Genomic DNA, 26,172 nt, shown 5'->3' with positions numbered 1-26,172 from the left:
CAGAAGAAGAAGAGAGAGGAAAAGAGATGGAAAGTATCTTAGAAGAAATAATTGCTGAAAACTTCCCCACACTGGGGGAGGAAGTAATCGAACAGACCACGGAAATACACAGAACCCCCAACAGAAAGGATCCAAGAAGGGCAACACCAAGACACATAATAATTAAAATGGCAAAGATCAAGGACAAGGAAAGAGTGTTAAAGGCAGCTAGAGAGAAAAAGGTCACCTATAAAGGGAAACCCATCAGGCTAACGTCAGATTTCTCAACAGAAACCCTACAGGCCAGAAGAGAATGGCATGATATATTTAATACAATGAAACAGAAGGGCCTTGAACCAAGGATACTGTATCCAGCACGACTATCATTCAAATATGACGGTGGGATTAAACAATTCCCAGACAAACAAAAGCTGAGGGAATTTGCTTTCCACAAACCACCTCTACAGAACATCATACAGGGACTGCTCTAGATGGGAGCACTCTTAGAAGGAGCACAGCACAAAACACCCAACATATGAAGAATCGAGGAGGACGAACAAGAAGGGAGAGAAGAAAAGAATCTCCAGACAGTGTATATAACAGCTCAATAAGCGAGCTAAGTTAGGCAGTAAGATACTAAAGAGGCTAACCTTGAACCTTTGGTAACCACGAATTTAAAGCCTGCAATGGCAATAAGTACATATCTTTCAATAGTCACCCTAAATGTTAATGGGTTGAATGCACCAATCAAAAGACACAGAGTAACAGAATGGATAAAAAAGCAAGACCCATCTATATGCTGCTTACAAGAAACTCACCTCAAACCCAAAGACATGTACAGACTAAAAGTCAAGGGATGGAAAAACATATTTCAAGCAAACAACAGTGAGAAGAAAGCAGGGGTTGCAGTACTAATATCAGACAAAATAGACTTCAAAACAAAGAAAGTAACAAGAGATAAAGAAGGACACTACATAATGATAAAGGGCTCAGTCAAACAAGAGGATATAACCATTCTAAATATATATGCACCCAACACAGGAGGACCAGCAAATGTGAAACAAATACTAACAGAACTAAAGGGGGATATAGACTGCAATGCATTCATTCTAGGAGACTTCAACACACCACTCACCCCAAAGGATAGATCCACTGGGCAGAAAATAAGTAAGGACACGGAAGCACTGAACAACACAGTAGAGCAGATGGACCTAATAGACATCTATAGAACTCTACATCCAAAAGCAGCGGGATATACATTCTTCTCAAGTGCACATGGAACATTCTCCAGAATAGACCACATACTAGGCCACAAAAAGAGCCTCAGAAAATTCCAAAAGATTGAAATCCTACCAACCAACTTTTCAGACCACAAAGGCATAAAACTAGAAATAAACTGTACAAAGAAAGCAAAGAGGCTCACAAACACATGGAGGCTTAACAACACACTCCTAAATAATCAATGGATCAATGACCAAATCAAAATGGAGATCCAGCAATATATGGAAACAAATGACAACAACAACACTAAGCCCCAACTTCTGTGGGACACAGCAAAAGCAGTCTTAAGAGGAAAGTATATAGCAATCCAAGCATATTTAAAAAAGGAAGAGCAATCCCAAATGAATGGTCTAATGTCACAATTATCGAAATTGGAAAAAGAAGAACAGATGAGGCCTAAGGTCAGCAGAAGGAGGGACATAATAAAGATCAGAGAAGAAATAAACAAAATTGAGAAGAATAAAACAATAGCAAAAATCAATGAAACCAAGAGCTGGTTCTTCGAGAAAATAAACAAAATAGATAAGCCTCTAGCCAGACTTATTAAGAAGAAAAGAGAGTCAACACAAATCAACAGTATCAGAAACGAGAAAGGAAAAATCACGACAGACCCCACGGAAATGCAAAGAATTATTGGAGAATACTATGAAAACCTATATGCTAACAAGCTGGGAAACCTAGGAGAAATGGACAACTTCCTAGAAAAATATAACCTTCCAAGATTGACCCAGGAAGAAACAGAAAATCTAAACAGACCAATTACCAGCAACGAAATTGAAGAGGTAATCAAAAAACTACCAAAGAACAAAACCCCGGGCCAGATGGATTTACCTCGGAATTTCATCAGACATACAGGGAAGACATAATACCCATTCTCCTTAGAGTTTTCCAAAAAATAGAGGAGGAGGGGATACTCCCAAACTCATTCTATGAAGCTAACATCACCCTAATACCAAAACCAGGCAAAGACCCCACCAAAAAAGAAAACTACAGACCAATATCCCTGATGAACGTAGATGCAAAAATACTCAACAAAATATTAGCAAACCGAATTCAAAAATACATCAAAAGGATCATACACCATGACCAAGTGGGATTCATTCCAGGGATACAAGGATGGTACAACATTCGAAAGTCCATCAACATCATCCACCACATCAACAAAAAGAAACACAAAAACCACATGATCATCTCCATAGATGCTGAAAAAGCATTTGACAAAGTTCAACATCCATTCATGTTAAAAACTCTCAGCAAAATGGGAATAGAGGGCAAGTACCTCAACATAATAAAGGCCATCTATGATAAACCCACAGCCAACATTACATTGAACAGCGAGAAGCTGAAAGCATTTCCGCTGAGATCGGGAACTAGACAGGGATGCCCACTCTCTCCACTGTTATTTAACATAGTACTGGAGGTCCTAGCTACGGCAATCAGACAAAACAAAGAAATACAAGGAATCCAGATTGGTAAAGAAGAAGTTAAACTGTCACTATTTGCAGATGACATGATACTGTACATAAAAAACCCTAAAGACTCCACCCCAAAACTACTAGAACTGATATCGGAATACAGCAAAGTTGCAGGATACAAAATCAACACACAGAAATCTGTGGCTTTCCTATACACTAACAATGAACCAACAGAAAGAGAAATCAGGAAAACAACTCCATTCACAATTGCATCAAAAAAAATAAAATACCTAGGAATAAACCTAACCAAAGAAGTGAAAGACTTATACTCTGAAAACTACAAGTCACTCATAAGAGAAATTAAAGGGGACACTAACAGATGGAAACTCATCCCATGCTCGTGGCAAGGAAGAATTAATATCGTTAAAATGGCCATCCTGCCCAAAACAATATACAGATTTGATGCAATCCCTATGAAACTACCAGCAACATTCTTCAATGAACTGGAACAAATAATTCAAAAATTCATATGGAAACACCAAAGACCCCGAATAGCCAAAGCAATCCTGAGAAAGAAGAATAAAGTAGGGGGGATCTCACTCCCCAACTTCAAGCTCTACTATAAAGCCATAGTAATCAAGACAATTTGGTACTGGCACAAGAGCAGAGCCACAGACCAATGGAACAGACTAGAGAATCCAGACATTAACCCAGACATATATGGTCAATTAATATTTGATAAAGGAGCCATGGACATACAATGGCAAAATGACAGTCTCTTCAACAGGTGGTGCTGGCAAAACTGGACAGCTACATGTAGGAGAATGAAACTGGACCATTGTCTAACCCCATATACAAAAGTAAACTCAAAATGGATCAAAGACCTGAATGTAAGCCATGAAACCATTAAACTCTTGGAAGAAAACATAGGCAAAAACCTCTTAGACATAAACATGAGTGACCTCTTCTTGAACATATCTCCCCGGGCAAGGAAAATAACAGCAAAAATGAGTAAGTGGGACTATATTAAGCTGAAAAGCTTCTGTACAGCAAAAGACACCATCAATAGAACAAGAAGGATCCCTACAGTATGGGAGAATATATTTGAAAATGACACATCCGATAAAGGCTTGACGTCCAGAATATATAAGGAGCTCTCATGCCTCAACAAACAAAAATCAAATAACCCAATTAAAAAATGGGCAGAGGAACTGAACAGACAGTTCTCCAAAAAAGAAATACAGATGGCCAACAGACACATGAAAAGATGCTCCACATCGCTAATTATCAGAGAAATGCAAATTAAAACTACAATGAGGTATCACCTCACACCAGTAAGGATGGCTGCCATCCAAAAGACAAACAACAACAAATGTTGGCGAGGCTGTGGAGAAAGGGGAACCCTCCTACACTGCTGGTGGGAATGTAAACTTGTTCAACCATTGTGGAAAGCAGTATGGAGGTACATCAAAATGCTCAAAACAGACTTACCATTTGACGCAGGAATTGTACTCCTAGGAATTTACCCTAAGAATGCAGCAATCAAGTATGAGAAAGATCAGTGCACCCCTATGTTTATCGCAGCACTATTTACAATAGCCAAGAATTGGAAGCAACCTAAATGTCCATCGATAGATGAATGGATAAAGAAGATGTGGTACATATACACAATGGAATACTACTCAGCCATAAGAAAAGGGCAAATCCAACCATTTGCAGCAACATGGATGGAGCTGGAGGGTATTTTGCTCAGTGAAACAAGCCAAGCAGAGAAAGAGAAATACCAAATGATTTCACTCATCTGTGGAATATAAGAACAAAGGAAAAACTGAAGGAACAAAACAGCAGCAGAATCACAGAACTCAAGAATGGACTAACAGGTACCAAAGGGAAAGGGACTGGGGAGGATGGGTGGGCAGGGAGGGATAAGGGGGGGAGAAGTAGGGGGGTATTAAGATTAGCATCCATAGCGGGGTGGGAGAAAGGGGAGGGCTGTACAACACAGAGAAGACAATAGTGATTCTACAATAGGTTGCTACGCTGATGGACAGTGACTGTAAAGGAGTATATAGGGGGGACCTGGTATAGGGGAGAGCCTAGTAAACAAAGTATTCGTCATGTAAGTGTAGATTAATGATTAAAAAAAAAAAATGCAGTTCCTATGTGGTGACCTCTAATGAGTTCTACACAATGATATAAAGGACATATAAAAGTGTAGGCAAAGGGTCTGTTTGTGTTTATACAGAGGATCAAAGCCTAATTTGGCTACCCCGAAAATGAACTAAGATACGATATGAAAGAGAACTTCCAACATCAGCACTCTCGGGAAGTCTCATGCCAGAAGATGATCATCAAAAAACCCCAACAAAGATCCACGCACTGCTACAGCTGTAGATGCACTCATCCCACCAGCTCCTGGACTTGCCATGGGAATGAAGGAGATATCTAAGCTGGCCTGTGCATACAGTAAAACAACAAATTTGACTGGATCTAAACTGTTGGAACTCAACCAAGAATTAGGAGAAGTGCAAATTGTAGCGCTCCAAAATCTTACAACTACAGACTATTTACTGTTAAAACAACATAAGGGATGTGAACAGTGCCCAGGAATGGGTTGTTTTAATTTGTCTGATTTTTCTCAAACTATTCAAATTCAGTTAGATAATAACCATCATATCATTGATAAGTTTTCACAAATGCCTAGGGTGCCTAACTGGTTTTCTTGGTTTCACTGGAGATGGCTGGTAATTACAGGTATGCTTTGGTTATGTAACTATACTCCTAATATGTTAATGTGTGTGCGCAATTTAAGTAGTAACTTAAAATCTATACATGCTGAAGTTACTCTACAAGAAGATATGTCAAAGAAATAATCAATCTTCCCATGTTTTCTCCCGCCTGCTACTTCTATAGCTTTTCTTCTTCCTTCCTAATTACAACGAATTCTTAAATAGAATTCGTGCCTCATATCAAATTTACCGAGTATCATAATTCTTCCAAGTGGTAAAGATACCTCAAGACAAATGCTGGGCATAGAAGCCACAGGGCATAAATATGCAAAGAAGTAAAAAGCTAACCATTTCAAACAATAAGGCTTCTCTCTCACTTACCAACTTAACATTTCCCTGTATGGCCCCGGAAGATGACTGGTTAGCCAGAGACGGGTAAGATTCCTCAAGGGAGGAACAACCTAAGACAGGCACAGTCGCAGGGGGGTCATCAGGTGAGAAATTGGGGATCAACAGAGGTGAGGCTTAGAACCTCACCCCCCTGTTCTGAGAGAAATCTTCTGCATACGTGGGTGTTTTATTGCCCTTGTCTAGCTTGGATTAACACATATTCTACAGGCACACACCTGATCATCTACATTTGCTCTCTTACAACACTAAACTATGTTTTCTACCTTTATGTTGTATCTACCTACCACTTCAGCATTTTATTAAAAATAATAAAGAGAGAAATGTGGTATCCACATATAAATCAAGTATAAAAATCAAATGAGTATTCATATTTGAACTGACTGTTTATAGTTCATAATGCATGAGCAAAACCAAAAGTTTCTGTGATGACTGCCCCTGTACTGTTCACCATGTAACTTAGTCACTATGTAAGAATTTGTTCTCCATGTAAGAACTTGTTCGTTATGCTTCAGAAGATTGGAGACTGACGAAAATTAGGCTTGGGGTGGATTAATGATTGTGCATTGAGCATTGACTCCCCTATACAGAATTTTATTGTTGTTAACAACCATTTGATCAATAAATATGAGAGATGCCCTAACAACAACAACCAAAAAAAAGTACACACTTCCAATTGTAAAATAAATAAGCAACCGGGATGTAATGTATAGCATAAGGAATATAGTCAAAATATTGTAACAACTTGGTATGGTGATAGCTGGTACCTAGAATTATCATGTATATAAATGTTGAATCACTGTGTTGTACACCTGAAACTAATGTAATGTAATACTGTGTGTCAACTACCCTTCAATAAAAAATAATTATCTAAAAAAAAAAAAAAGAAAAGGGCAAATCCAATCATTTGCAGCAACATGGATGGAGCTGGAGGGTATTATGCTCAGTGAAACAAGCCAAGCGGAGAAACAGAAATACCAAATGATTTCACTTATCTGTGGAATATAAGAACAAAGGAAAAATTGAAAGAACAAAACAGCAGCAGAATCACAGAACTCAAGAATGGACTAACAGGTACCAAAGGGAAAGGGACCGGGGAGGATGGGTGGGTAGGGAGGGATAAGGGGGGGAGAAGTAGGGGGGTATTAAGATTAACATGCATGGGGGGGTAGGAGAAAAGGGAGGGCTGTACAACACAGAGAAGGCAAGTAGTGATTCTACAACATTTTGCTATGCTGATGGACAGTGACTGTAAAGGGGTTTATAGGGGAGAGCCTAGTAAACATAATATTCGTCATGTAAGTGTAGATTAGTGATAGAAAAAAAAAAAAGGGCAGTTCCTGTGTGGTAACCTCCAACGAGTTCTACACAAGGGTATAAAGGGCATATAAAGTGTAGGCAAAGGGTCTGTTTGTGTTTATACAGAGGATCAAAGCCTAATTGGGCTACCCAGAAAATGAACTAAGATACACGATATGAAAGAGAACTTCCAACATCAGCACTCTCTGGAAGACTCATGCCAGAAGATGATCATCAAAAAACCCCAACAAAGATCCACGCACTGCTACAGCTGTAGATGCACTCATCCCACCAGTTCGTGGACTTGCCATGGGAATGAGGAAGGAGATATCTAAGCTGGCCTGTGCATACAGTAAAACAACAAAATTGGACTGGATCTATACTGTTGGAACTCAACAAAGAATTTGGAGAAGTGCAAATTGTAGCACTCCAAAGTCTTACAACTACAAACTATTTACTGTTAAAAGAACATATGGCATGTGAACAGTCCCCAGGAATGGGTTGTTTTAATTTGTCTGATTTCTCTCAGACTGTTCAAGTTCAGTTGGACAATATCCACCATATCATAGATAAGTTTTCACAAATGCCTAAAGTGCCTAACTGGTTTTCTTGGTTTCACTGCAGACGGCTGGTAATTACAGATATGCTTTGGTTATGTAACTATACTCCTATTATGTTAATGTGTGTGTGCAATTTAAGTAGTAGCTTAAAACCTGTACATGCTGAAGTTACTCTACAAGAAGATATATCAAAGAAATAATCAATCTTCCCATGTTTTCTTCCGCCTGCTACTTCTATAGCTTTTCTTCTTCCTTCCTAATTACAACCCTTAAATAGAATTCGTGCCTCATATCAAATTTACCGAGTATCATAATTCTTCCAAGTGGTAAAGATACCTCAAGACAAATGCTGGGCATAGAAGCCACAGGGCATAAATATGCAAAGTAGTAAAAAGCTAACTTTTTCAAACAATAAGGCTTCTCTCTCACTTACCATCTTCACATTTCCCTGTATGGCCCCGGAAGATGACTGGTTAGCCAGAGACGGGTAAGTTTCCTCAAGGGAGGAACAACCTAAGACGGGCACAGTCGCAGGGGGGCCATCAGGTGAGAAATTGGGGATCAACAGAGGTGAGGCTTAGAACCTCACCCCCCCGTTCTGAGAGAAATCTTCTGCATACGTGGATGTTTTATTGCCCTGGTCTAGCTTGGATTAACACATAGTCTACAGGCACACACCTGATCATCTACATTTGCTCTCTTACAACACTAAACTATGTTTTCTACCTTTATCTTGTATCTACCTACCACTTCAGCATTTTATTAAAAATAATAATAATAAAGAGAGAAATGTGGTATCCACATATAAATCAAGTATAAAAACCAAATGAGTATTCATATTTGAACTGACTGTTTAGAGTTCATAATGCATGAGCAAAACCGAAAGTTTCTGTGATGACTGCCCTTGTACTGTTCACTATGTAACTTATTCATTATGTAAGAATTTGTTCTACATGTAAAAACTTGTTTGTTATGCCTCAGAAGATTGGAGACTGACAAAAATTAGGCTTGGGGTGGATTAATGATTGTGCATTGAGCATTGACTCCCCTATACAGAATTTTATTGTCATTAACAACCATTTGATCAATAAATATGAGAGATGCCCTCACAAAAAAAAAAAAAAAAAGGACAGACTTCCAATGGTAAAATAAATTAGTAACCGGGATGTAATGTATAGCATAAGGAATATAGTCAAGATATTGTAACAGCCTGGTAGGGTGATAGCTGGAACCTAGAATTATGTATATAAATGTTCTACCACTGTGTTGTACACTTGAAACTCATGTAATGTAATACTGTGTGTCAACTACCCTTCAATAAAAAAAAAAAAAAAAACAGCTTCCCCCAATCTATACTTGCCCTTGACTTATTCACATGTCACCAATTGAACAGGGGATTCGCCACAGGCCAGGGACAACTTTCCCCCACGGAGCTACAGTGGATTATAAGCTAATATTTTGAAAGGCCTCTTATTGCCACAAAAGTGCTAATTACTGTATCAAAGAATAACAAATGTAACTACATTAAAATTACATGTCTAATTTGTCCCAGGAATGCAAGAATGGTTCAAAATGAGAAAATGCAATCATTGTAATATACCACATTAACAGGAAGAAGGAAGAAAACCCACCTGATCATCCTGATTGACAGAAAAAAAGCCTTTGACAAATCCAACACCCTTTCGTGATGGAAACACTCAAAATACTAGGAATTGAAGGAAACTTCTCAACATAATTGCCCTCAAAGGGCAATTATGAAAAACCCACAGCCCCTTTTCGGCGGAGCCAACATGGCGGCGTGAGTAGGACAGTGGGAATCTCCTCCCAAAAACATATATACTTTTGAAAATACAACAAACACAACTAGCCCTAAAAGAGAGACCAGAAGACGCAGGACAGTGGCCAGACTGCAGCTACACCAGCGAGAACCCAGCGACTGGTGAAAGGGGTAAGATACAAGCCCCGGCCCTGCGGGACCCGAGCGCCCATCCCCCCAGTTCCTGGCGGGAGAAGAATAGGCAGAGCAGGAGGGAGACGGAGCCCAGGACTGCCGAACACCCAGCCCCAGCCATCCGGGCCAGAGCGCAGACACAGTACGTGCCCAGGGGGCCCTGGATACTGGGGAAACAGGGAGTAAGACCTCTGAGCGGGTGTCGAAGCTGATGCCCCTGTGACAAAGAAAAGCGGGGGCTTTTTGAAAGTCTTAAAGGTACAGGGACTTAACAGCTTGACGGAAACAACCCAGGTCACAGTACAGCAGCTGGAAATTACAGGGAAAACCGGGTGCACTAACCCCCTGGGCAACAGCTCTGAGACCCCTCACGGAGGCAAACAGTCAAGCAGTCCCCCCATCCATTACCCCACCGGGCGCTGCGAAAGCAGAGAAGCAGCCTGAGACAAATTCCGCCCACAGAAAGGGAAATTTCTCCCTTCCGGCCAGGCAAGACACAAAGACCCAGTCTACACGCAATTACCCAACACAAGCCACTAGGGGTCGCAGTTGTCCCAGTAAAGAAAGGCCAGTAGCAAGTGAAAATTTTGGCCCTCCCAGCTGACAGTCAATAGCACCTGTCAACATGAAAAGGCAAAAAAATATGATCCAGAAAAGACTAACCCAGACAGCTTCGGCATCTGCTACATCTTCCCCTGAGAAGGAATCTGGGGAGATAGATTTAGCCAGTCTTCCTGAAAAAGAATTCAAAACAAAAGTCATAACCATGCTGATGGACTTGCAGAGAAATATGCAAGAACTAAGGAAGGAGAATTCAGAAATAAAACAAGCTCTGGAAGGACTTCAAAACAGAATGGACGAGATGCAAGAGACCATTAATGGACTAGAAAACAGAGAACAGGAACGCAGAGAAGCTGATGCAGAGAGAGATAAAAGGATCTCCAGGAATGAAAGAATTTTAAGAGAGCTGAGTGATCAAACGAAAAGGAACAATATAAGAATCATAGGTATTCCAGAAGAAGTAGAGAGAGAAGAGGGGATAGAAAATGTCTTTGAAGAAATAATTGCTGAAAATTTCCCCAAACTAGGGGAAGAAATGGCCTCTCAGACCACAGAGGTACACAGAACTCCCATGACAAGGGATCCAAGGAGGGCAACACCAAGACACATAATAATTAAAATGGCAAAGATCAAAGACAAGGACAAAGTATTACAGGCAGCCAGAGAGAAAAAAAAGGTTACCTACAAAGGAAAACCCATCAGGCTATCATCAGACTTCTCAACAGAAACCCTACAGGCCAGAAGAGAATGGCATGATATACTTAATGCAATGAAACAGAAGGGCCTCGAACCAAGACTACTGTATCCAGCACGAATATCATTTAAATATGAAGAAGGGATTAAACAATTCCCAGACAAGCAAAAGTTGAGGGAATTTGCCTCCCACAAACCACCTCTACGGGGCATCCTACAAGGACTGCTCTAGATGGGAGCACTCCTAAAAAGAGCACACAACAAAACACCCAACATATGAAGAAGGGAGGAGGAGGAATAAGAAGGGAGAGAAATAAAGAATCATCAGACTGTGTTTATAATAGCTCAACAAGCGAGTTAAGTTAGACAGTAAGATAGTAAAGAAGCTAACCCTAAACCTTTGGTAACCACAAACTTAAAGCCTGCAATGGCAATAAATTCATACCTTTCAATAATCACCCTAAATGTAAATGGACTGTATGCACCAATCAAAAGACACAGAGTAATAGAATGGATAAAAAAGCAAGATCCATCCATATGCTGCTTACAAGAGACTCACCTCAAACCCAAAGACGCGCACAGACTTAAAGTCAAGGGATGGAAAAAGATATTTCAAGCAAACAACAGAGAGAAGAAAGCAGGTGTTGCAATTCTGGTATCAGACAAAACAGACTTCAAAATAAAGAAAGTAACAAAAGACAAAGAAGGACATTACATAATGATAAATGGCTCAGTCCATCAAGAGGATATAACCATTATAAATATATATGCACCCAATACAGGAGCACCAACATACCTGAAACAAATATTAATAGAACTAAAGGAGGAAATAGAATGCAATGCATTCATTCTAGGAGACTTCAACACACCACTCACTCCAAAGGACAGATCCACCAGACAGAAAATAAGTAAGGACACAGAGGCACTGAACAACACATTAGAACAGATGGACCTAATAGACATCTACAGAACTCTACATCCAAAAGCAACAGGATACACATTCTTCTCAAGTGCACATGGAACATTCTCCAGAATACACCACATACTAGGACACAAAAAGAGCCTCAGTAAATTCCAAAAGATTGAAACCCTACCAACCAACTTTTCAGACCACAAAGGCATTAAACTAGAAACAAACTGTTCAAAGAAAGCAAAAAGGCTCACAAACACATGGAGGCTAAACAACACGCTCCTAAATAATCAATGGATCAATGACCAAATCAAAATGGAGATCCAGCAATATATGGAAACAAATGACAACAACAACACTAAGCCCCAACTTCTGTGGGACACAGCAAAAGCAGTCTTAAGAGGAAAGTATATAGCAATCCAAGCATATTTAAAAAAGGAAGAGCAATCCCAAATGAACGGTCTAATGTCACAACTATCGAAATTGGAAAAAGAAGAACAAATGAGGCCTAAGGTCAGCAGAAGGAGGGACATAATAAAGATCAGAGAAGAAATAAATAAAATTGAGAAGAATAAAACAATAGCAAAAATCAATGAAACCAAGAGCTGGTTCTTCGAGAAAATAAACAAAATAGATAAGCCTCTAGCCAGACTTATTAAGAGGAAAAGAGAGTCAACACAAATCAACAGTATCAGAAATGAGAAAGGAAAAATCACGATGGACCCCGCAGAAATACAAAGAATTATTAGAGACTACTATGAAAACCTATATGCTAACAAGCTGGGAAACCTAGGAGAAATGGACAACTTCCTAGAAAAATACAACCTTCCAAGACTGACCCAAAAAGAAACAGAAAATCTAAACAGACCAATTACCAGCAACGAAATTGAAGAGGTAATCAAAAAACTACCAAAGAACAAAACCCCCGGGCCAGATGGATTTACCTTGGAATTTTATCAGACATACAGAGAAGACATAATACCCATTCTCCTTAAAGTTTTCCAAGAAATAGAAGAGGAGGGGATACTCCCAAACTCATTCTATGAAGCTAACATCACCCTAATACCAAAACCAGGCAAAGACACCACCAAAAAAGAAAACTACAGACCAATATCCCTGATGAACGTAGACGCAAAAATACTCAACAAAATTTTAGCAAACCGAATTCAAAAATACATCAAAAGGATCATACACCATGACCAAGTGGGATTCATCCCAGGGATGCAAGGATGGCACAACATTAGTAAGTCCATCAATATCATCCACCACATCAACAAAAAGAAAGACAAAAACCACATGATCATCTCCATAGATGCTGAAAAAGCATTTGACAAAGTTCAACATCCATTCATGATAAAAACTCTCAACAAAATGGGAACAGAGGGCAAGTACCTCAACATAATAAAGGCCATCTATGAAAAACCCACAGCCAACATTATATTGAATAGCGAGAAGCTGAAAGCATTTCCGCTGAGATCGGGAACTAGACAGGGATGCCCACTCTCCCCACTGTTATTTAACATAGTACTGGAGGTCCTAGCCACAGCAATCAGACAAAACAAAAAAATACAAGGAATCCAGATTGGCAAAGAAGAAGTCAAACTGTCACTATTTGCAGATGACATGATACTGTACATAAAAAACCCTAAAGACTCCACCCCAGAACTACTAGAACTGATATCAGAATACAGCAAAGTTGCAGGATACAAAATCAACACACAGAAATCTGTGGCTTTCCTATATACCAACAATGAACCAACAGAAAGAGAAATCAGGAAAACAACTCCATTCACAATTGCATCAAAAAAAATAAAATACCTAGGAATAAACCTAACCAAAGAAGTGAAAGACTTATATTCTGAAAACTACAAGTCACTCTTAAAAGAAATTAAAGGGGACACTAACAGATGGAAACGCATCCCATGCTCATGGCTAGGAAGAATTAATATCGTCAAAATGGCCATCCTGCCCAAGGCAATATACAGATTTGATGCAATCCCTATGGAACTACCAGCAACATTCTTCAATGAACTGGAACAAATAATTCAAAAATTCATATGGAAACACCAAAGACCCCGAATAGCCAAAGCAATCCTGAGAAAGAAGAATAAAGTAGGGGGGATCTCACTCCCCAACTTCAAGCTCTATTATAAAGCCATAGTTATCAAGACAATTTGGTACTGGCACAAGAACAGAGCCACAGACCAATGGAACAGACTAGACAATCCAGACATTAACCCAGACATATATGGTCAATTAATATTTGATAAAGGAGCCATGGACATACAATGGCGAAATGACAGTCTCTTCAACAGATGGTGCTGGCAAAACTGGACAGCTACATGTAGGAGAATGAAACTGGACCATTGTCTAACCCCATATACAAAAGTAAACTCAAAATGGATCAAAGACCTGAATGTAAGTCACGAAACCATTAAACTCTTGGAAGAAAACATAGGCACGAACCTCTTAGACATAAACATAAGTGACCTCTTCTTGAACATATCTCCCCGGGCAAGGAAAACAACAGCAAAAATGAACAAGTGGGACTATATTAAGCTGAAAAGCTTCTGTACAGCAAAAGACACCATCAATAGAACAAAAAGGAACCCTACAGTATGGGAGAATATATTTGAAAATGACACATCCGATAAAGGCTTGACGTCCAGAATATATAAAGAGCTCACACGCCTCAACAAACAAAAAACAAATAACCCAATTAAAAAATGGGCAAAGGAACTGAACAGACGGTTCTCCAAAAAAGAAATACAGATGGCCAACAGACACATGAAAAGATGCTCCACATCGCTAATTATCAGAGAAATGCAAATTAAAACTACAATGAGGTATCACCTCACACCAGTAAGGATGGCTGCCATCCAAAAGACAAACAACAACAAATGTTGGCGAGGCTGTGGAGAAAGGGGAACCCTCCTACACTGCTGGTGGGAATGTAAGTTAGTTCAACCATTGTGGAAAGCAGTATGGAGGTACATCAAAATGCTGAAAACAGACTTACCATTTGACCCAGGAATTGCACTCCTGGGAATTTACCCTAAGAATGCAGCAATCAAGTATGAGAAAGATCCGTGTACCCCTATGTTTATCGCATCACAATTTACAATAGCCAAGAATTGGAAGCAACCTAAATGTCCATCTATAGATGAATGGATAAAGAAGATGTGGTACATATACACAATGGAATACTACTCAGCCATAAGAAAAGGGCAAATCCAACCATTTGCAGCAACATGGATGGAGCTGGAGGGTATTATGCTCAGTGAAACAAGCCAAGCAGAGAAAGAGAAATACCAAATGATTTCACTCATCTGTGGAATATAAGAACAAAGGAAAAACTGAAGGAACAAAACAGCAACAGAATCACAGAACTCAAGAATGGACTAACAGGTACCAAAGGGAAAGGGACTGGGGAGGATGGGTGGGTAGGGAGGGATAAGGGGGGGCAGAAAAAGAGGGGTATTAAGATTAGCATCCATAGCGGGGTGGGAGAAAGGGGAGGGCTGTACAACACAGAGAAGACAAGTAGTGATTCTACAACAGTTTGCTACGCTGATGGACAGTGACTGTAAAGGAGTATATAGGGGGGACCTGGTATAGGGGAGAGCCTAGTAAACAAAGTATTCGTCATGTAAGTGTAGATTAATGATTTAAAAAAAAAAAAAAAAAAAAGCAGTTCCTATGTGGTGACCTCTAATGAGTTCTACACGATGATATAAAGGGCATATAAAAGTGTAGGCAAAGGGTCTGTTTGTGTTTATACAGAGGATCAAAGCCTAATTTGGCTACCCCAAAAATGAACTAAGATACGATATGAAAAAGAACTTCCAACATCAGAACTCTCGGGAAGACTCATGACAGAAGATGATCAGCAAAAAAAAAAAAAACTCCAACAAAGATCCACGCACTGTCACAGGTGTAGATGCACTCATCCCACCAGTTCCTGGACTTGCCATGGGAATGATGAAGGAGATATCTAAGCTGGCCTGTGCATACAGTAAAACAAAAATTGGACTGGATCTATACTGTTGGAACTCAACCAAGAATTAGGAGAAGTGCAAATTGTAGTACTCCAAAATCTTACAACCACAGACTATTTATCGTTAAAAGAACATATGGAATATGAACAGTCCCCAGGAATGGGGTGTTCTAGTTTATCTGAATTCTCTCAGACTGTTTAAGTTCAGTCGGACAATATCCACCATATCATAGATAAGTTTTCACAAATGCCTAAGGTGCCTAACTGGTTTTCTTGGTTTCACTGGAGATGGCTGGTAATTACAGGTATGCTTTGGTTAGGTAACTATATTCCTATTATGTTAATGTGTGTGCACAATTTAATTAGTCGTTTAAAACCTATCCATGCTGAAGTTACTCTACAAGAAGATATGTCAAAGAAATAATCAATCTTCCCAGGTTTTCTTCTGCCTGCTACTTCTGTAGCTTTTCTTCTTCCTACCTAATCACAACCTTTAAATAGAACTCGTGCCACATGTCGAATTTACCGAGTATCATAATTCTTCCAAGTGGTAAAGACACCTCAAGACAAATGCTGGGCATAGAAGCCACAGGGCATAAATATGCAAAGAAGTAAAAAGCTAACCTTTTCAAACAATAAGGCTTCTCTCTCACTTACCAACTTCACATTTCCCTGTATGGCCCCGGAAGATGACTGGTTAGCCAGAGACGGGTAAGATTCCTCAAGGGAGGAACAACCTAAGACAGGCACAGTCGCAGGGGGCCATGTGGTGAGAAAATGGGGAGCAGCAGAGGTGAGGCTTAGAACCTCCCCCCTCATGTTCTGAGAGAAATCTTCTGCATACATGGATGTTTATTGCCCTCGACTAGCTCGGATTAACACATAGTCTACAGGCACACACCTGATCATCTACATTTGCTCTCTTACAACACTAAACTCTGTTTTCTACCTTTATCTCGTATCTACCTACTTCAGCATTTTATTAAAAATAATAATAATAGAGAAATGTGGTATCCACATATAAATCAAGTTTAAAAATCAAATGAATATTCATATTTGAACTGACTGTGTATAGTTCATAATGCATGAGCAAAACCGAAAGCTTCTGTGATGACTGCCCTTGCACTGTTCACCATGTAACTTATTCACTATGTAAGAATTTGTGCTCCATGTAAGAATTTGTTCGTTGTGCATCGGAGGATTGGAGACTGACGAGAATTGGGCTTGGGGTGGATTGGTGATTGTGCATTGAGTATTGACCCCCCTATACAGAAATTTATTGTGGTTAACAACTATTTGATCAATAAATATGAGAGATGCCCTCACAAAATATATATATATACATATATATATATATATAAACACACTTCCAATTGTAAAATAAATAAGTAACCAGGATGTAATGTATAGCATAAGGAATACAGTCAAAATATTGTAACAACCTGGTATGGTGATACCTGGTACCTAGAATTATCATGTATATAAATGTTGAATCACTGTGTTGTACACCTGAAACTAATGTAATGCAATACTGTTGTCAACTACCCTTCAATTAAAAAAAAAAAAAAAAAAGAAAAACCCACAGCCAACATCAGACTTCACGGTGAAAGACGGAAAACTCTGCCCCAGGATCAGGAACAAAACATGAACTCCTACTTTCACTGCAACTTTCAATGTCTTACTGCAAGTCCTAACTAGAGCTATTAGATCAGTAAATGAAATAAAGGACCCAAAGTGGAAAGGAAGAGGTCAACCTGTCGCCAGTCACAAATGATACAATCTTATATGTAGAAACCTATATATAAAACCCTAAAGAACCCACATACCACAACAACAAAAAACTATTAGACCTAATAAATGAATTCAGCAAAGTTGCAGCGTACAAGATCAACACACAAAAATCAGTTTTGTCTCTAGTCACCAACAATGAACAATCCAAAAGGAAATTAAGAAAACAATTTCATTTACAAGAACATTCAAAGACTAAAATATCTGGGAATAAATTTTATCATGGAAGTGAAAGACTTGTACACTGAAAACTACAAAACATGGCTAAAAGAAATTAAAGAAAACATAAATGAATTGATACACAAATAGGGGTGGGTCCATACAGTAGAATATTACTTGGCCACCAAAAGGAATGAAGTCCTGCTACATGCTATAGCACTGAGGAACCTCTAAAGCATTAAGCTAAGCAAAAAATTTGAATTCTGGTGATATAAGTACTGAAGCAAAGATAGATCCACTGGATATGCAATTCATTGATGATAGAATGTAATTTGGCATAACTGCTTTAGAAAACTAAACGTACATGTACCATACCACCAGATATTCCACCCTAGGTATATAACCAAGACACATTTTTGCTTATGTATCATAGGAGACAAATACAAGAATGTTCACAGGAGGACTATCACAATAGCAAAACCTTTATGAATAAACTGTGAAGACAGCTGCACGCCGGATATTTCTCAGTAGCCAAAATGAACTGTGACACACAACAGGGATAAATCTTCCTATAATGTAACATCAAGTGAAAAATTCCCAAAAGATTACACAATTTGTTTCTTTTTTATAAAGGTAGAAAATATGCACATATTTTTGGTGTCCTTTTATCTTTCAATGTTATACATAATATGAGATAAAGCTATACAAAAAAGAAATTGAGAGAAAAATGAAACAAAATCCAGGATGCTGGTCCTCTCAAGTGAAAAGAGGCAGGAGAACGGGACCAAGAAGGACCACATGAGTATATGGAAGTTACTATGATGATTCTAGTTTTCCTGTTGAGTGGTAGGATCACAGATGCTGACTACTACAGATAGATGCACAGAGAGATGAGGTGGTAGGTGGATGGATACATAAAAGAGGGCCAGCACAATCACTCAATCAATTCTAGATACATGAGGCCCAAAGAAAAAAAGCAATTTTAAGAGCTTAGCAAAAGAAATAAATCACAAATTAAGAATTTTTAAATACACTGACTTACATTTATCAAGTTTACAAGCAGTTTAAACAATGTATCAAATCTTGACCCCTTATGGACAGCCCAGCCCAAGGAAATGGAAGTTTATTTTTCAACCTTTAACAGAATGTTAACAATGCTAAAAAAGCTTGAGCTAGCTCACCTCTTCTTGAATATACTGTAATAAGAAGGGAGATGCTCTTAAATTATCAACAGGGATATTGAAGAAGCCCTGAATTTCCTTCTGGTGTAAATCCATAGTAATAAGATGAGTTAGACCTTTGAAAGTAAAGGAGACAAACACATATAGTTTATAACCAGTTGCGCTGTATGAAATAAGTACTACATAAGATACTATATATAACTTAACAAATTACTATTTAAAAAATACTCTTATTAAAAAAACTCAGCATCTTTATTTCTCAAATTTTTTAGTACAATGTTGTGAGAAAATAGAAAACACACACATTGGTCTCTGCCCTGGCTTCTGACACAGAGCTCCTCAAAAGCCTTGTAATTTCCTAAGTGACAAGAGCACTAGGGGCATCTTTTGAGCCAAAGAGGTGACTCTGGGTGGCTCCTGGGTAGGGGCTGGCCACCAGAAAGACCAAGCCATCATTAGAAGCTTACAATTTTCAGCCCACCTCTCATTCTCCTGAGAGGGGGAACAGCTGGAAATGGAGTTAATAATTGACCATGCTTACGTCAGGAAGCCTCCATAAAATTCCAATAGCACGGGTTTTAGGGAGCTTCCAGATTACTGAACACACGGTCGTGCGGGGCAAGTGGCACACCCTGAGACCATGGAAACTCCACACCCCTTCCCACACACCTCACCCGGCACATCTCTTCCATCTGGATGTTCATCTGTGTCCTTTATCATATGCTCTTATAATAAACTGGTAAAAAGTAAGGAAATATTTTCCCCTGTGAGCTGCTTTAGCAAATTAATCCAACCCAAGGAGGGGGTATGGGAACTCAGATTTATAGCTGAATGGTCAGAAGCACAGGTGCCAACCTGGACTTGTAAATGGCATCTCAAAGGGGAAGGCAGTGTTGTGGGACTCAGCCCTTACTCTGTGGGATCTGACGGTATCTCAGGTAGACAGTGTCAGAATTGAGTTAAATTATATAACAACCAGCTTGTGGTGTGAAGAACTGCTAGGTGTGGCAAAAAACCCTGTATGTTTTGTGATAAGCAGTGTCAGAAATGAAGTGCTGTGTGAATAGCAGAGATATACAGGAGTCAGAGAACCAAGTTTCCCTACTCAGAAGAGAAAGACTGGGTGGTTTTTCTTACACAAAGATACACGATTTTCACATCAATTTGAAGTCTTAAAGTAGCAAAGGTAACAGCAATGAAGAAATGTCTCTGAAATTTCTATCAGAATTATACTTCCTTGAAGTTTTCTTAGTAGGTACGGCAAACCATACTGAGACAAATGTCTTAAGATAGTATGACAACTGCATAGGCCTGCAACTAGAGAAAATGAAGAATGGTCACCCTCACAGCTCTTTAAAAGATATTTGAAGTGATCGGCAGAAAAATATAAGGAAAATTCAACTGGAAAGATTCTAAAAAGCAAAGCTTGCCCAAAGAGGAGAAAAGTGAGCCTGGTGGCCAGCCCAGGAGCAGGGCTAGAAAGGCTGAGCCTTTCTGAAGGCTCAGGGAGCCAGCCTGCTCCTTTCAGCCAGCTACCAGTTAGTTCCCAACCTTTCAATGCCGTTGAGGTTGCTGGGGGTCAAGTCTATCAAATTATGTTTCTGCCTTCCTTGGAATGCTACATAGAAAACTTATTCTATAGTAAGTGTCTGTTAAAGTGTAGGGACAGGGGACCTATTATTCTTTTACCTCTGTGCAAGTGCTCTGTGATAGGTGTCTTCTACAAGCAGACACACGCATGCACACGAACTACATTATCATTCTGAAGGTATTTTAGAAACAAGGGAGAGACACTTAGGATGTACAATACAAAGTAATATATATGGTTTGCAAAATATGTAATCTGTCCTGGGAAAGGGAAGAGACTAAAATAAAAAGAGTTGCTGTGTCAGAGTAGTTGGTTTTGAATGCCTTTTTCTCCTCTAAAAACAACTTAAATATGATTATAACCTGTCATTTCAATATAACTTTTTAAACAAAGAATTTAGGAAAAATAAGTTATTCTCATCACCTCTGTGTTTTAGGGAGTTGGGAACAGGAGAGAATTCTCTGCACTGTTTTCTCATTATAAACTAGTTGCCTTTAAAAGCTGTATCACTATTTTTACTCTGTCCAGCATTCTAATTTAGTTAAGACCATGCTTTACAATTTCTAAGGTAAAAACAGAATTCCCAGGCCCCCAGTAAATCATCAAATATCTGTCATTCTTACCCGCTTTGCACATCATCGAAGCCAGCAACTTAGAAACAATAGAGCCTCTTTTTCTCATCTTGCACTGTTTGCTGTATGGAAAGTAGGGAATCACGCCTATGATGCTTTTGGCACAAGAGGTCTTACATGCATACACCATAATCAGGAGCTCCATGATGGTGGTGTTCACATCCCTGCGACCCAAAAGACAAAAATTCCAGCAGGGAACGTAAGACACTTGATAATATCTCCCCATTCCAAGAGTGTGAGCAAAGTGCTACTCATGCCTCTATCTAGACTTAAGGCTCCAGACACAAAAAAGAAAGCAACAAATTCCTCTCTTCTAGGGCCTCGATCGGCAACCCCCACATTCCCTGCCAGTCAGTGACCCTACTTCCCTGTCCACTGAGACAAGGACTCAGTTCGAGGAGAGCTTCCACGGGCTCCCACAACCACGTGCACTTGCACTCTACAAGTCTGCCTGCCCTCTGCCACCAGCCAGAAATGAATGGTCCATGCCACAGTGACTGCAAAATTAGCCCTCCAAATTATACATTATTTCCATCCCCTCTTGCCTACAGGAAGATATTGCTAAAGTAATTTCCCCCTTGTTTCCATCACCAATTTGCTCACACCCTTCAGCTTATAAACGCTGTTATTTCTTCCATTAAGAACAACACAGGACCACTTTCCCCACTGCCCCATTTCTTTGCTCCCCCATGTAGTACATCTCAAGAGAGCTGTCCACACTTGCTATCTCTGATTCACCTACTCTAATTCTCTCCGGAACACATTCCAATACAGGACAGCCACATGGCAACTCTCAGTCCTCCTCTAACCTGATCCACCAACAGCAGCTCCCCAGCTGCTCTCCTGCACCCCCTGATCCCCTTGACTCACTTGGCTCTGGAACCCCCTCACTCAGCTCCCCTTGCCCCCCCTGGTTTCTTTTGCTGGTTCCTCTTCTCCCCAACTTCCTGACCCAACACCCATTCATCTGTCCCTTCTCCTCCTGTGTCCCCTCACCCCTTGGGCTTCTCACCTAATTTCACAGCTTTGTGAATGCCGGAGATGCTCCAGTATACACCTTCAGCCCTAGCTTCTCTTCTCAACTCCAGTCTAGCAAATTCAGCTGCTCCTGGACAATTCCACTGAATGTCTATGCAGACATCTCAAAAAGCTAATATACCCCAAAATGAACTGCTCTTGGCCCCAAAAGCATGCTTCATCATAAAAACTTTGCCATCTAAGTTTATGGCAACACTATTCCTCCAGTTTACTCAGGACAGAAACCTCAGAGGCATCCTGAACTGCTCCCCTATCCAGAAAGTTGCTACTGCACTGTGTGTCTCTGAACCCCTGAGGTCCATTCTCCACACAGCATCAGCTAGACCTCAAAGTAGAAGTCAGACCATGCACTCCTCTGCTCAAGACCCAGAAATGGTTTCCATTCTGCCCACACAGCAACGGCCCGAGTCCCTGTCATGAACTGCCCCTCACTCCCACCTCTCTACTCTCTCCTCCCACTCCACGCACCCCCTCAGCCTGGCCACACTTGACGCCTTGGCAGTCTTCACTCCCACCTGAGGGTCTTCACTGTAGGTGCTCCCAACACCTGGTATGCTCTCCTCGCAGCTGGCTGTCTGGCTTCTTCCTCACCTTCCAGGTTTTGTCAAGTGTCACCTTCTCAATGAGGCCTACCCCTCCCCCACTATCACCCCAAGTCGCCATGCTATTTTGTTTTCCATAGCACTCATCGCCTGACAAACTAGATAATCTACTTATTTATTATGTTACTTGCAAGTCTTATAATTTAGACTCCATAACAAAGATCTTTATCTGATTTAACCACCAACGCATCTCACACAACTGTGACAATGACTAGCATATAGTAGATGTTAATGAATGAATGAGCAAATAGAAACACGGAACATTTGAGTAAATAGGCTCTCTTTTAATATCTAACATCAAGCCTGACATCTGAAGAGTTCAAGTGACTTTCAGAAAAGCAGTCTATGAGAAAGGGTAAAAAAATAGGAAAGGACAGAGAGAATAAAGTTACACTAAGGTTCCCAAACTATGCTCCAGGAGCACCATTTTTCTGTGAACCAACAGAAGGCTTTCCATCACTAAACTCAAATAACCTGTTTGAATTACAGGAAAAGTTAGGTTCAAGACAGAATATTTTCAAATGTTTCTTATACTTTTAGTGCCTACCTAAAATTTAGCCTGTACTTAAATGAAGTAAAAGATGCATGTGACAGCACCAAATCTCAATGTTAACTATTTCATACTGACCACAATGTCTGTGCTTACTGCAACCTGGACAGGACTGAGAAGCCCTGAGCTAACACAAGCCTACACAGCACAGTTTGGAACAATGCCAAATGAGACATGCAGAGAAAATCAGGGACGCAGTTTTGGCCAGAGGATAAGAAACCAACAAAAGGCAGGGGCAGGATAATTAGTGTTGAAGTAAACAAGAGGACATAAAACAAATGAAAGGACTTGAAAACAGGAAGGACTGCCAAGAGTCAGCCTTCTGAAGTCTGGCGTTCTAAGGCCAATTTGGCCTTTAAGGCCTACTTATCCCTTTAGTAACACATGCAACCTCCGTGCATTTATCCAAATGGACTCACACTTGTCTCTGAGGAGGCAGAAGTACTGCAGACCAGGAGCCAGAAACAATGTAAGTTGTTCTGTGCTCTGCACTTTCCCATCCCAATGCTGGTGGGGAGGGGTAAGGAATGGGCACAGATGAGTTCTCCTCTAGAACTCTGGCCCCATGGCAGGCCTGGGAAAGAAAACAGTGTGAACATAGTAGCCCACGGCCCAGTTCTGCTGAGGATCCTCAGTGCTACAGAGGAATGGAGCCAGGGCACCATGGCAAAGGCAAGCTCCCCACACCCCTGACCCCAGTGTTCAGGGCACACATGTTCCCCAGGACAGGGGGGCACAATGACAGGTCCCTTTCAATTTCTCCTCCCAGAAGAGTCAGGTGGCTTTGCGACTGCATCCCAATGAACCAAAGATGAGGACAGAGATGTTCAAAATTAAGGTGAAAGTATGTGTGTTCCAAGTCTAAATTGTCCTGAAATTTGGCTCCTCTTCCTTTTCTTTGATAGTTATTATACATATAAACACAAATTTAGCATGCAGCAATTTTTGGAAGCACTAAGCTAAAAAATGATGCACTACACAAACTGATTTCTAGACATTATATAAAAGAATCACTCTGGACTTGGGAAAAAAAAAATCAGAGTAGGAAGGCAAGATGGAAACTCCCTCCACAAACACACCGAGGAAGTAACTACAGCAAATACAACTAACCCTGAAGATGACCTGAACACTGCAGGACAGACCACCTGCACCTGGGGAAGAGAAGACCAACAGAAGAGGGTAAAGTGGCAGAGTTGTATGGAGCAGGACACAAGCCCTTCCCCCATCCCAGCCCATAGGCAGGGAGAAAAACAGAGCAGGGAGAGGACAGGCACTCAGGAACCCTGCACACCTGGCCCTGGAGACCAGCTCTGGGAGCACGAGTCTGCACTGCATTGGGTTTGGGTGATTAGTGGGGCTGGACACCAGGGACAGTTGGAACACTCTGGGAGGCTGAGAATCCTGCTGCCTGTGGAAAACAGGCATGCTCTGCTGGTCCCACTGAGACTCAAATCAGAGGCAACAGCTTGAAAAAGCCTTGCCAGCAGTGGTAGTGGTGCCAGAAGGGTGAGGGATGGATGCAGTTCTCTCCAAAGGAGAAAGTGCTTGTGGCATGTGGACATACCTCTCCAGCCCTCCCTCGGCCCAAAAGATCAGGCACTCTTAGAAGCCTCAGTAGTTTCACAACCCCATCGGCTGACAACTCAGCCCGGAGGAGCTTCCCTGTGTACTACCAGTGTACCAGCCCACTCAAATCAGCAGCATCAGACTTTGCTGCCTGGTAGGCAGAGGGAAGCTCTCCCAACTTTCTTTGCCCTGTGTCAGCCAACAGGGGAGGGAGGCACCTGCAGGAGCCAGCTCGGAGAGTTCCTTCCTCCCGCGGACAGCCAGCCCAGTGCAGTGTGCCACATTGCCACCAGGGGGCACCAATGCCACTTGGTGCCACCTGCAATCTGCCTCACACCGCCTGCAGCCCCGCCATAGATGCTGGGCAGGCAGAGGACAGCCCCACTCACAACGAGCCCAGAAGAAGCCACTGCTCTGACCACAAAGGGCCAGCAGAGGCCAAATGCCAGCCACAGAGGACTGAGAGGACAGCCCACAAACAGAAAGGTGGCCCTGGCCATTGCCCACCAACAGCAACTGGGGCTCCACCACAAAGAAGAACTAGGGACTGGACAGTAAAGAATCTTGAGCTTCTGGGCACCATAGGACACATTCTTCATAAAGTCATTACTCTCTAGACCAGGAAGGTTGCAGATCCATCCATCTAATACAAGGAAGAAACACAGAAACCCTGACAAAATGAAGCAGAGGACTTTGATCTAAACAAAAATATAGGATAAGACATCAAAAGAGGGCTAAATGAAACAGAGATCACCAATTTTCCAGATAAAGATTTCAAAGTAAGAGTCATAAATATACTCATAAATCTGCAGAAAAGTATTGAGTATCACAGGGAGGACTTCAACAAAGAGATACAAGAGCTGAAAAAGTCACTCAGAGCTAAGAATACAGTAACTGAAATGAAATATACAATGGAGGGAATGAGTAATTACTGTAAGTAGGAGAAAATGAATGAGATGGAAATTAGAGAACAGGGACACAATGAAGCTGAGGAACAGAGAGAAAAAACAATTTCTAGGAATGAGAGAGTGAAAAGAGACTGTGTGGCCAATCCAAAAGAAAAATACTCATATAATAGAGGTACCAGAAGGAGAAGAGAGAGACAAAGGGATAGAAAATCTCTTTGAGGCAATTATTTTGAAAACTCCCTCAATCTAGGGAAGGAAATAGACTTGCAGGTCATGGAAGTACAGAGAGCCCCTAACGAAAGGAACCCCAGGAAGACAACACCAAGACATATAATAATTAAAATGACAAAGATTAAGGATAAGGAGAGAGTCCTGAA

The 26,172-nt window shown here is 40.7% G+C and overlaps 1 protein-coding gene across 5 annotated transcripts in view; it reads right to left on the bottom strand.

The window, feature by feature from the left end:
- Positions 1-26,172, bottom strand: part of PRPSAP2 (phosphoribosyl pyrophosphate synthetase associated protein 2) — a 95,343-nt gene that overhangs the window by 53,059 nt on the left and 16,112 nt on the right. For all 5 annotated transcript variants that reach the window (XM_057500793.1, XM_057500791.1, XM_057500794.1 and 2 more), the window contains 2 exons: positions 21,123-21,295; positions 18,912-19,027 (listed from right to left, as the gene is read on the bottom strand). In XM_057500793.1, the coding sequence (XP_057356776.1) occupies positions 18,912-19,027; positions 21,123-21,295 (289 nt within the window). The remainder of the gene's footprint in view (positions 1-18,911; positions 19,028-21,122; positions 21,296-26,172) is intronic.

The sequence above is a fragment of the Manis pentadactyla genome, chromosome 4 (assembly GCF_030020395.1).
Source record: "Manis pentadactyla isolate mManPen7 chromosome 4, mManPen7.hap1, whole genome shotgun sequence".
Classification (NCBI taxonomy): Eukaryota; Metazoa; Chordata; class Mammalia; order Pholidota; family Manidae; genus Manis; species Manis pentadactyla.
This window is presented reverse-complemented; position numbering and strand designations above follow the sequence as displayed.